The 12442-nt window shown below is 38.1% G+C and overlaps 1 protein-coding gene across 5 annotated transcripts in view; it reads left to right on the forward strand.

Moving 5' to 3' along the window:
• Window positions 1-12442, forward strand: part of PDE1C (phosphodiesterase 1C) — a 495776-nt gene that overhangs the window by 410147 nt on the left and 73187 nt on the right. For all 5 annotated transcript variants that reach the window (XM_032872082.1, XM_032872093.1, XM_032872111.1 and 2 more), the window contains exons 10-13: window positions 36-164; window positions 1272-1373; window positions 1928-2048; window positions 11513-11594. In XM_032872082.1, the coding sequence (XP_032727973.1) occupies window positions 36-164; window positions 1272-1373; window positions 1928-2048; window positions 11513-11594 (434 nt within the window). The remainder of the gene's footprint in view (window positions 1-35; window positions 165-1271; window positions 1374-1927; window positions 2049-11512; window positions 11595-12442) is intronic.

Raw genomic sequence — 12442 nt, forward strand, 5'->3', positions numbered from 1 at the left:
CATCCTGAATTATTTTTGCTTGGCTTTCTGTTCAGGTCTGATCCTGCTATTCTGTACAACGATAGGTCTGTATTAGAAAATCACCATTTAAGTGCGGCTTATCGCCTTCTGCAAGAAGATGAGGAAATGAATATTTTGATCAACCTCTCAAAGGATGACTGGAGGTAAGGATGAGACAGGAGAGAGATTTGGAGGCCAGGAAAGGAACCATGAGGAGGGATGAAGTATGTTGCTTTTGGAGAAATAGTACCACTTGAACTGTTTATGTCACCCTTTCTCTCTCCTCCTTTCTCCTTATCCCATCTCCCTCATTCCCTCCTCTTCACCCCTCCTCTCCCTTTTCTCTATCTCCCCTTTCTCTCTCCTCCCTGCCTTCGCTCTCTCTCTTTCTTTTTTTCTTAACACAATTATTTAAATATATCATAGGCACTTTGGAAATACTTGCTTCTTGTTACGTTAGGAAACTTGTATTGCTTTTGTCTTAGCTTCTTAAATCTGGGTTTTTTTCTTTTAACCTTTGTTTTTCGCCTTCTATTAGATTTGAACTTCTCTTAAAAATCTTTCCAGACTTGCTAAGGAAATTATTTTGATACTCAGAACAAATCATGGGTACCTAATTCTGTTGCCTAAATGACATTGTGTGTCTTTGAATGAATTTAGGCACACCTGAGCTTGAATACGGACACAATCACTAGTTGTATGACATTTAGGAAGTTATTTAACCCCTTCACACTGTTGTAAAATTTAATTTCTAGAAAACAGATAACAAAATATACCTCATGGTTTGGTTAATGTTATAATAAACTATATAATCCATTGAAAATGCTTAGCACACATTGTGATGTATATATCAGGCCTGCAAGTTTTTTGTAGCTACAAATACAGGTCAAGGTATTTCAAAGATTAGAGGCAAAACCATTCAAAGCCATTCAAAGTTCTGAATCTACTGCAGTGCAAACAGTACCTATATTTTAATTAAGTAATCAACTATTCATTGACTATCTTTGTGTCAGCCATTATGTAAAGATCCGGAGAAATAAGCTATACTGTGTGATATGTATGTTCCACATGTCATATTCCTAGTAAATGATTTCCTTAATTCTTAACCTTCACTTATTCCTCATTAAAAAAAAAAGTCCACCTAAAAGGCTCAAGTTGATTAGAATTGTCACCACTAATTAACTGCTTTTGCTTAGAAGTGGCAAAAAACGAATTTTTACTTTCCATTTTTTTACTTGCATGTTTCTCTCTCCATGGGGTGTCTCTGAAAGGGAGTTTCGGACCTTGGTAATTGAGATGGTGATGGCCACGGACATGTCCTGTCATTTCCAACAGATCAAAGCAATGAAGACTGCTTTGCAACAGCCAGAAGCGTGAGTGGACCTGTGACATCATGAGTTTTCATAGGTGTTTGAACTGGTACTTGTCCATGTTGTCGTACCTTCTTCAGAGAGCTTCCCTGAATGGTCTCATGAAGTGGGCTGGTGGAGGAGAGAACCTGACAGTTGTACTTGTCACATGTAGATTTTCATCAGGGTTGAAATAAATCATAGGGCCAGTAACAATTTGCCCCCAGTTAAGAATTTAAAAGAATTCTTTGTGGGAAACTAAGCCATCAAAGATTCACTTGGTACAGGGGCAACAAAAGTCTGTGAGTGACTCGTAGATCCCTGATGTTTTTTTGAACGATGCAGTCATTCCAGAAATTGTTTTGAGTCGGTTTATGAGGTGTCCAGCTCAGTAAGCATGGAGACCAAGCTGATGAATGTCCCAGCTGTAGGATGAAATGATGCTTTCCCCCCAGTTCAGCCGATGTGGGGTTTGAGATGGGAGAATGGAAGAGATTAAGAAATTAATGATTTCTAAAAACTCTTATTGAGGTTCTGAAAATTTGGTTATCACGTGTCTGGGTCGTTTGCATTTTTAGAATTGAAAAGCCGAAAGCATTATCTCTGATGTTGCACACGGCAGACATTAGCCATCCCGCAAAAGCATGGGAGCTCCATCATCGCTGGACAATGTCACTCCTGGAGGAATTCTTCAGACAGGTATCTTGTTGTACTACTCCCCAAGGCCATCAGCCCTATCGAGATAGTTTCTGAGTATTCTATTTCAGCAATACTATAATAAGACAACTGGCATTACAATCATTTTCTTTGGGGAGGAAGGGTTGATAGCTTTTTTTTTTTTTTTTTTTTTAAATTTCCTGGCCTCTTGCTCATGTGATGTTTGACTCTTACCTAAATTTTGGTTCTCAGAACATTATGGTGTTTCTGTCCTATGCATTTCTGTTTGGGAAAAAAAATTTCTCTTTGTCAGTTTCTTGTCAAAATGTCGCCTGGGTACTTCCCTTTTACTCATTGTGCTAATGGGCTGACAAAATGATGGTTGTTTTTGCATCATTGTGTGGGATTAAGAGGTTAATCTTTAACTTATAATGATCTATTATAATAGATTATGTTGTTTCTTTGGAGCAGATAAGCCATGTTGTCAAATTCCATGTTGTCAAAAAAGTGAGGTGTGGCAATTTTTTTTTTAAGATTTTTATTTATTTATTTGACAGAGAGAGAGAGAGATCACAAGTAGGCAGTGAGAGAGGGGAAGCAGGCTCCCCACTGAGCAGAGAGCCCGATGTGGGACTCGATCCCAGGACCCCGAGATGATGACCTGAGCTGAAGGCAGAGGCTTAACCCACTGAGCCACCCAGGCGTTCCGAGGTGTGGCAATTTGTGGTCAGGAAACCACTAGAAGCTACTGTGAATTATGTTTAAACATACTACCTCCTAAAACTCAGGGTTGTGTTTTCTAAAAGGGTAGCCAGAGTTTTTCGTGAGTAGGCAATGCTTTTAAAAAATTTTTTTAAAAAGGTACACAGAAGTAGAGAAATCAGGAAGTTAATATGTAGTATCAAAACTGGTATCTTCTCAAGAAGAGCTGCCTTTAAAACATGTGCTTCAAGACATGAGGTCCTGAGATTGAAGGCAAGATGACTTGCAGACTGGGGGGTCTCCATGATAGAAATTCACATCAGTACAGTTAATTTAGTTACTTCTGACACTTCTTGAAGAGTGGTGCACGTCGTGGACTAGGAGACCTCTGAGACCAAACAAAACACTGCTCATGACACTGGTCTCAACCTTGTCCCCTAACCTGACAAGAGATGGGCTCTTTCAGTGGTTACTCGATTTCTGGAAGCAAATTTCTCCTGTGATTACTCTTATTCCATGATTCTGGTTTGAATGGAGAAATTATAAAAGGCATCTGTACGTGTGTGTTTTTTCTTCTGAAACTGTACACAGTATCTAGTGATGAGGTGGGACCAGAATCAACAGCGTATTCAACAAAGTCCAGAAGACCCTTACTGGAGTTTTAGTTCCAACTGCTTCATGGGGCTAATGGAATCCCTCTGCTAGTTCCCAATGGTCTTATCTGTGACTTGTGTTTTAGGAGGTGGTGGCAGCAAGGAGTTAGGGGAAGATTGGGCCAGATGTTTCCTTCGGATCCTTCTGGCATTAAATGTTCTATACTCCCTCCTGTGCATCTCAACACCTGCACATACATGCTCCCCTAAGCTGTTATGTGAATATACCATCAGGTACCCTATCCTGCATATGGCTATTTCCCCGTGCAAGGTCATTGCTTGGTCTCAGACTTGTTCTCAAGAAGAACCCAGTGGTGCACAAGGACAGGAGGGCCTTGTATAATACAAGAATGACTCTGCCATTTTTCTGGAAGCTATTTTTCTAATATTAATGAGAGGATTTTCTGTAAATAAGACCATTATCATATGCTTTCTTTAATATTGCTTGTGTAATAACAACCCCTATGTCTGGGAGTATTTAATCTACAGCCAAAGGGAGGTGATAGCCAACTCATAAAAGTTTGAGATATTGAAGTGATTCCTTCTTTTAATTGTGAGTGGATATGAGAAATTTCTTAAATATGTGCACATTTTTTTTCCCATAAAGGAAACTTTGTTTGCATACACATATGCTGGAATTGAATGAAAAGGTGCTAGAGGCAATGTGAAAATAACCTTATTGAATTTCTTGCCTATTGGGAATAGAATGTTAGCTCATTGGACTGGAACTATTTTTTAGTAATTATGATTCAGTAAATTATATTTATTGACTTAGTATTTTAACCCAGATGCCATAAGCCATTGTAAGTAACCCATATAGGAGAAATGTTGCCTCAGCTCTTAACTATAGATTTTAAATCAGACAGTTCAAATGGGAAATCTCAACAGGACTGTAGAGTCTTTGAAAGTATTATATTTGAAAGTTGGGTTGTAATTCAAAATAAGGGCATAGCCTCAGTGCTGATAGACCAGACCTCCCATACTTTGCTAAAAGAGTAAGTTACATCTTCAGTATTATAACCATATTTTACAAAATCCAAGCTGTGGCCTTGGGGTGCTTCTCAATGAAATATTGACTTTAAAGAAGTATAAGTTTGCCTTTTTGGTAAATACATGCTATAAAAGTCTTGAGGTTCATTTCTCTTATATTGCTGTTCATGTTTGTACTTTGCAAACGTCCCCTACAGTTCTTTTAATATCCTCTTTGTCTGTAGTTATTTTCCCATTTCCAATTCTCATTTCATGTATTAGTGTTTCTCCCCTTGCTTCTCTATGAAATTAGCTAATCATTTGATTATTTTGTTTCTATTTTATAATACCTTAATTGAAGTTTTCATTTTTACTAATTCATTTCTTCTGCTTGAGCTTATTTTGTTCTTTTGCCAGCTCCCTGAGTTGGATGCTCTATTCACTTATCTCATTCTGCCTGTTTAGTATTAGAAAATATAAGGGTGGGAGTTTGTCTTTTTCTTATGAATCGCATAGATTCTGATATGCAGTATTTTCACAATCATTCCTTTCTAAACATTCTGTAATTTTGGTGTAGATTTTTCTTTTACCCAAGAGTTGGTTCAGATAGTGGTGTTTATTTATATGATTTTCCAATGGTAGGCTCTTCTGCTTTCTAGTTTTGTAATTAATTTGTGGCTTATTGAAATTCGATCAATAATTTTTTCATTGCTTGGATTTTATTGTGAATCATTTGTCAGCTACTGTATAATCAGTTTTGTGAATGTTCACTGCTCTTGAAAAGTAGATTTATTTTCTACTTATAGGGTATAGAATTCAAACAATACCCCATACATCTACCTTATGAATTATGTCATTTAGGTATTTTATATATCATTTAAAAAATTTGATCTTTTGTAGGATGACAGATGTCTCTTTTCTTTTTTCTTTCTGCACAGTGTGAATGTTGATTCTATGTTATTTGGTTCTTGGATATTCATAACTATTAGATCGTCATAATTTATTGTACCCTTTATCATTATAAAGCCTGCTTCTTTGCCTCCTCTAATGCTTTTACCTAGAATTCAAATTTGACTTGTTTTAAGAATATGAGCCTTGTCTCTGCATAGGTTTTAGCCTTTCAGAGATACTTTGGTTTGGGTGTGCATTTTAAACACTGTATATAGTTGAGGCTTTTTATGAGTCCATCTAAGATTCTTTTATTATTTGAAATCAGCTATTTTCATACCTATTGAAATGACAGGAACATTTGATCTTAGGCACCATCATATTTTATATTATGCTTTCTGTTTTTATAGCTTCTTCATAAATAGTTCATTATAGATGTGCCATTTGCCTTGTCCTATATTAATTTCTTCTGATGACTTGGAAGTTTTATATTATGTTTTTAGCTCTTCCAGTGGCTAAATTGATAATAAAAATTTTATGTCCTCTATTTATTTAGATAGTATCTAATGACTCCTTGTTATAAAAAATAGTAAACTTCTACTTCCTCTCTCCTCTTCCCCAGCACCTGATTTTTGTAGGTCTTATTAACTTGTTTAATTCTTGTAGTCTGTCCTTTATTATTTAAGTATAGCTCTATTTTTTATATGTCAGGTTTAGATGATATATTCTTATGTCCAACAGATAAGACAGCTGGTGTTTATTCATTACCTCCCAACACCATTCCTCATTTTCCTTTCCATAACATAATTAACTCCTTGTTACTATTTGTTGGCTTTATTATTTCCAAGTTGTTCTGATTTTTTAAATGAGTGTTCTATGGCGTGTATGACATGCTGCTTACAAAAGATACACCTTAAACAAGGTGACTCAGAAAGGTAGAAAACACATCTGTCAAGAACATAATTTTCTAGTTATTCAGTTCTCCTTAGTGTTGGTACTTTGGCCCTGGTTGATCATCCTTCGGTTGGCCAAGGTTGTTCCTTGGGTGGTTTCTTCTAGAAGAGCTAATGAAACCACACATTTGCATACTTGCCCATTTTTGTACTGCTCTTGTACTTGGGCCATAGTTTGCTTGGGTAAAACTTTTTTTTTTTTTTTTGAATCAAACTTTTTTCCCCTGCGGCCTTTTTTAGATTTCAGTCAAATGTCTTCTACTTGTGGATATTGCTATGGAGAGGTTGGAGGCCCTGCTGTAATTATTTTCATATCTAGGTGATACAAGTTTTTGCTTATGTGCCCTAAAGGATTATTTCTTTATCTTTGAAGCCCACTGACATTACTAAAATATATTTCAATAATGATTGCTCTATAATAGCTATTCTTGGGAACTGGGCATGTTCTTTACTTCTGTAGATTCAAGTTACGTTGATTTCATCTTTGAATGCTTTCCTTTTCCATTTGTTAAGTTCTCTTCTTTAGGGAAAACAGTTATTCATATGTTGACTCTCTTTTGTTTCTCATCCATGTGTATGTTTTTCCTTTAAGCCTTCTTTAACTCTTTGATCAGTGGTCTTTGTTTGGCCTGCTTTTTACATTCCTGACCTCCATACCCCTTAATGTGTTTTCATCAAGAACAGTTCTTCTTTGTAATGCTGCCAGTGCAGTCTTCTTTTATGCAGTGGTTCTGTTTTTCCTCTTCCATATCTTTCCTGAGCTCTGCTAGCTCCTGTTTCCCTGAGCCCTTGTTCTTGATAATTTCAGGCATTTCTTTCTGTTCATGACAACATGTTTGGTCATCACTTGGTGGCACTGTTTTTTCTGTTGTTTCCTATTGTTTTTCTTGTTTGTTTGTTTGTTTCTTCCTTTATTCCCTTTTATTTCTTTATTTGAAATATATTTTCACAGGGTTTTTTTGTTGGTAGTGATGGTAGTGCTGCTTCTTCTTCCTCCTCATCCTTCTCCTTTTTCTCCTCCTCCTTCTTCATTTTTAAAATTATTCTTATTTACTATTGTTGAATGAAATGCATTATTTTTAAACTATTTGCAGGAGGTATATGCCAGGGAGAAACCAGAGCAGCAATATTCTAAACTGCTCTTCATGGTTTGTTATGAGGCTTCTGTGATGTGTGTGTGTGTGTGTGTGTGTGTGTGTGTGTGTGAATCTTTACTTCTTTACTTCTTCCCAGACAGCAGTAGGCAACAATTGCAGGGCTGCTCACAATTCAGACTCTGCCATCCATCATCCTCTTGCCATGCCTATGTGTTTCCTCATCCAGTGTCTCCTTTTCTACTATTCCTAGGGACTAAGTAGGGCCCAGGGTTGCTCCTCACACCAGAAAGAACCAGGAGAACTAACTCTTCAAGTTTTACCTGAGATCTGGAGCCCTAGGCCTCTTCTCTGGGGGTCTTATTTCACTCCTCTCCAATATTCACAACATTTGGCAGCCATTCCTCATCTAGTTAGATTTGAAATTACAGATTTTTCCTAACATTTGTGTTTCTGTTTCTTGCTATCCTGTTTTGAGAGGATAATTTCTGAGAAGAAAAGACACAGATGTCTTCACTATATTATCTTAAACCCAAAATTACAACAATTTTTCTTATACCTCCTACTTGTAATTTCTTCCCCTGGGAAGGAAGAGTATACATTGCTGTGATTTTTTTTTTTTTCTGTGATGCTTTTGTTACCCTCTCCAAAGAGATACTTTTTCTTCACACTACCTGAGAAGACTCACTTGAAATGTCACCTCCCCTGTGAACTTACAATATGGAAATAATCTTTGTTTTTCTTGATTGGCTTGTTTCTTACATACAGCTTCTGTAAGAAACCCCAAAGTGAATAATGACACACATCAAATGGAAGTTTATTACCCATTCATGTAAAGCACAGGACAAGTGTTTCTTGACTGGCAGATAGTTTACAATCAGCAGTGATTTTAGACCCAGACTCTACATGGCTTCCATGTTGCTTGTCTACGTCAAGCCAGCAGAAAAGGGAAGAACGTGGAGAAGTAGGCAGAGGAGATTTTATATGCCAGAAGTTTGGTGGAAGTATGACCCCCATCTCCTCTCATTTTATTATATAGCACTAACTGGCAGAGATCCTGGGAAATATAGTATAGCTGTGTGGACAGGAAATAAAGAAGGAAAAGGAGGGAGGCCTTATGAATGGCCAACTGCCTGACTGTTGCCCCAGCTTGCCTGTCATAAATGTCTATGTAGCCGAAGAACTTGAGTGTTTCTAATCAAATTCATCTCTTTCATTCAACAAAATGCATTGTGCTCCTTTTACAGATTGACTATGTGACTTTATTAGTCTTAACTCCTATGGTAGGAATAATAGTTACTTATTTTTCTGTATTGTCCTTGAAGAAAAATATAAGTTAGTAAAAAAAAAAAAATCCGTTGTGCTGAGACTTTTGCCCTTTTAAAAAATATTGACATCTTCAGTAAAAGGAAAGGGTATGAATAATTCCACACAGGCCAGTAGTTATAGAGTCATAAAATATTGTTTCAGTCAAGTTGAATTCACCTGTAGAAGTACATCCTTCCATATTACTTTCTGCACATTTTTCCAATTCAAAAATGTATCCATTCTCCAAAGGAAATTCAATGACTACTATTTTAAAATAGGCATTTAATAGCTCAATTAAACCCAAAAGATGTAAGTGATGTGGAGATGTGGTAAGGACAAGTCCATGGGATAAGAAGTTATTTAATAGCTTGTACTTTTTCACTAATACAAGCCAAATTAATGCATATACTTTAATAGCCAAGTGGTTAGTGTTCACCACCTCTTCTTCTTGATCACCCCTGTAAAAATGTACCCAAAAACCAACTTGTATCCCTGCTTCATAGGGAATAAGAGTGGGTTTTATTTGCTTTAGCTGAGCTGTCCTGCTAAACCATCAACAACAGTTTATTTTGTTTTTAATTTTTATTTTTTTTTAATTTCTTTTCAGCGTAACAGTATTCATTGTTTTTGCACCACACCCAGTGCTCCATACAATACGTGCCCTCCCTAATACCCATCACCTTGTTCCCCCAACCTCCCACCCCCCGCCCCTTCAAGACCCTCAGGTTGTTTTTCAGGGTTGTTTTTCAGTCTCTCATGGTTCACCTCCCCTTACAGTTTCCCTCAACTTCCTTCTCCTCTCCATCTCCACATGTCCTCCATGTTATTTGTTATGCTCCACAAATAAGTGAAACCATATGATAATTGACTCTCTCTGCTTGACTTATTTCACTCAGCATAATCTCTTCCAGTCCCGTCCATGTTGCTACAAAAGTTGGGTATTCATCCTTTCTGATGGAGGCATAATACTCCATAGTGTATATGGACCACATCTTCCTTATCCATTCGTCCGTTGAAGGGCATCTTGGTTCTTTCCACAGTTTGGCGACTGTGGCCATTGCTGCTATGAACATTGGGGTACAGATGGCCCTTATTTTCACCACATCTGTATCTTTGGGGTAAATACCCAGTAGTGCAATTGCAGGGTCATAGGGAAGCTCTATTTTTAATTTCTTGAGGAATCTCCACACTGTTCTCCAAAGTGGCTGCACCAACTTGCATTCCCACCAACAGTGTAAGAGGGTTCCCCTTTCTCCACATCCCCTCCAACACATGTTGTTTCCTGTCTTGCTAATTTTGGCCATTCTAACTGGTGTAAGGTGGTATCTCAATGTGGTTTTAATTTGAATCTCCCTGATGGCTAGTGATGATGAACATTTTTTCATGTGTCTGATAGCCATTTCAACAACAGTTTATGTTACAAATACTCTTCCTTCTCTTCATCCTGCCCAAGTAGAAATAGCTCAGGAGTAAATTATTTTTATCCTGCCACTTGAGAGATAAAACAGTCTTCAGCAGGGTGTACTCAGAAATGGAGGAGCCATTGTGTCCCATGGGAACAGGAAAGTGTGCAGAAGGAACTGAGCCACTTCAGGACTGTTCCTGAGGCCCTTGGATGTCCCCACCACCTATTGTGACCACATCACTCAGCTTCCTCAGACGCCCATTCCTTTTCCTTCCTTTCAGTAGATGTTCTCTCTGTGTGTGTGTGTGTGTGTGTGTGTGTGTGTGTGTGCACCCGTGTCTTTTCTCTTTGATAGCATGCCTTAGAAAGAAAAAGTATTTAGTTTTTGAACCTGGTCTAGTTTTTGTTGTTATTACTTTTTATGTACTATTGATTTATTGGTAATATGTATTATAATCAGAGTGTATTTGGTATAACAAATTGGCTAAATGTTTCTCAACTCTTGACATCAATATTAGAGATACCTAAGATACCTAATATTAGAGAAACAATAATAGTTCTTTTATTTATTTATATGTATTTCTCACCTAATCCTCATCATAACCTGATGTGATAGGGGTTATTATCCATACTTTATAGAACATAAAACTGAAATGTAGAGAGGGAAAATAAACTTGCTGTTATCACACAGGTAGAGGGAGAAAGGCCAGATTCAAGCTGAGGGCAGTAGCCATTAACCTGAGCAGATTCTATCTTAGTAAAATGAATCAGCACAACTTCACTACTGCGAGAAGGGTGCCATATTCTCCCTTTCCTCTAGCTGTGTGACTAAAGCATGGAGCTTTTCGTCCAGGTTTTCAAAAACCATCTCCCTCATTATTTAGACTTTCATAATACTTACTTGTTATAGTGGTGTTTCTCGGTGAGCTTGAGAATATATTGACTAGAGAATTATTATTGTCCAGCTTGAGAAACAGAAGCAGTCATTTACTCTGTCTCTTTTTTGGTCCACATTCCATATGGACCAAGCCCTGTGCTCAAGACCCTGGAAGCACTTACCCTAGTTGTGTGTAGCATTAGGTAGCAGCACTGGGGGTATAAGTCCAAATGAGTCCAGTTTGAATTTGTGTCTTGGCCACTGCCCACAAGTGGGGGAGCTTCACTGGCTCAAGAAAGGCTGCAGACTGACACAACAACTCAAGAACACATAGGAATTCTGACTGCCGTGTTGGCTCTGGGCCACAGGACGCAATGGCTTTTCTTATTTTCCTCGGGGGACCTTTTGCTGCCTGATGAGGCTTCCTATACAACACCATGTGCCTATGCAGTTGGATGGAATGATTGGACCCCAGAGGGCTTCAGCTTCTTGGTGTCTTTTATACAAAGGAGTAGGCCCCAAAAGGATTTCTTACATAATGTAATTGTAATAATTATAATAAAGACCAGTGGCCTTTGTGGCAGTTGAAGTTGCTAAATAAAATCTGGGCAGCTTCACCTACTGATCTGAATTTACTATGACCTCCTGTTTTTCTAGGGTGACAGAGAAGCAGAGCTGGGGCTGCCCTTTTCTCCTCTGTGTGATCGAAAGTCAACGATGGTTGCTCAGTCGCAAGTGGGTATGTGTTGACAGCCCTTTGGATGGAAAGAAAAAACAGTGGGGTGCCTAGAAGTAAGCTCAGATGCTCCCAGTGGTTCTTTGGCTGGGAACCTGGCTCCATTCTGCTGTATTGTGCTCATGGCTCTGGCTGGTTGGGTTGATGGAGCTGCTCCCCCCATCCTACTCCCTGGAATGTGGCTGGTTTGTGGGAAGATTAGACAGTGATGCTCTGCTATCTCTGTTATTCCCCACTAAGAGCAAAAGGGGCCTCAACTTTCTAGTGCAATGACAAGAATCAGTGGCAAGAAGCCCATTCTATTTCAGCCTCTCCATTCTGCATGCAATACCGGAAGTCTCCCTGGCATTGCTCCTCAATGATGCTTCCTCTCCTTATTTCCAGGACAGTCCCATTTCCTGGATGACCCTACTTCTAGGAAGGGTTCATTTTAAATGTTTCCTTCTTTTTAGAAATGTTTTAGCACCTTTTTTTGGTGAAGATAATTTTATAGTGCTGATAACCATAATATGTGTGCATTACAAAAATTCTCACATATGAGAGAGGGTACCAGTATCACACATAAATTAGCTATCAGCAGTGCTCTTCACTTGGAAGAGTCTGAAATCACTTAAAAAAGAAATTCAAAGATTTACTGCTTTTTTTCCTGCTTATATTTTGAGTACTCATTCCTTTTTTTCATAATAATATATTGAGTTTCTGTGAGGTGCCAGGTGCTAATGGGCAATAAAACAGATGTTATAAAAAAACAAATACAAATTATGTATGGTGTCTGCTCCCAAAGACATTGAACCAGTGTTGGGCCGTAGGTAGGACGTTAGGAAAACAGAAGCTGTGTGAGTGTTACAGTA

The sequence above is a fragment of the Lontra canadensis genome, unplaced genomic scaffold (assembly GCF_010015895.1).
Source record: "Lontra canadensis isolate GAN:19392208 unplaced genomic scaffold, GSC_riverotter_1.0 scaffold2, whole genome shotgun sequence".
In the NCBI taxonomy this organism is placed as follows: domain Eukaryota; kingdom Metazoa; phylum Chordata; class Mammalia; order Carnivora; family Mustelidae; genus Lontra; species Lontra canadensis.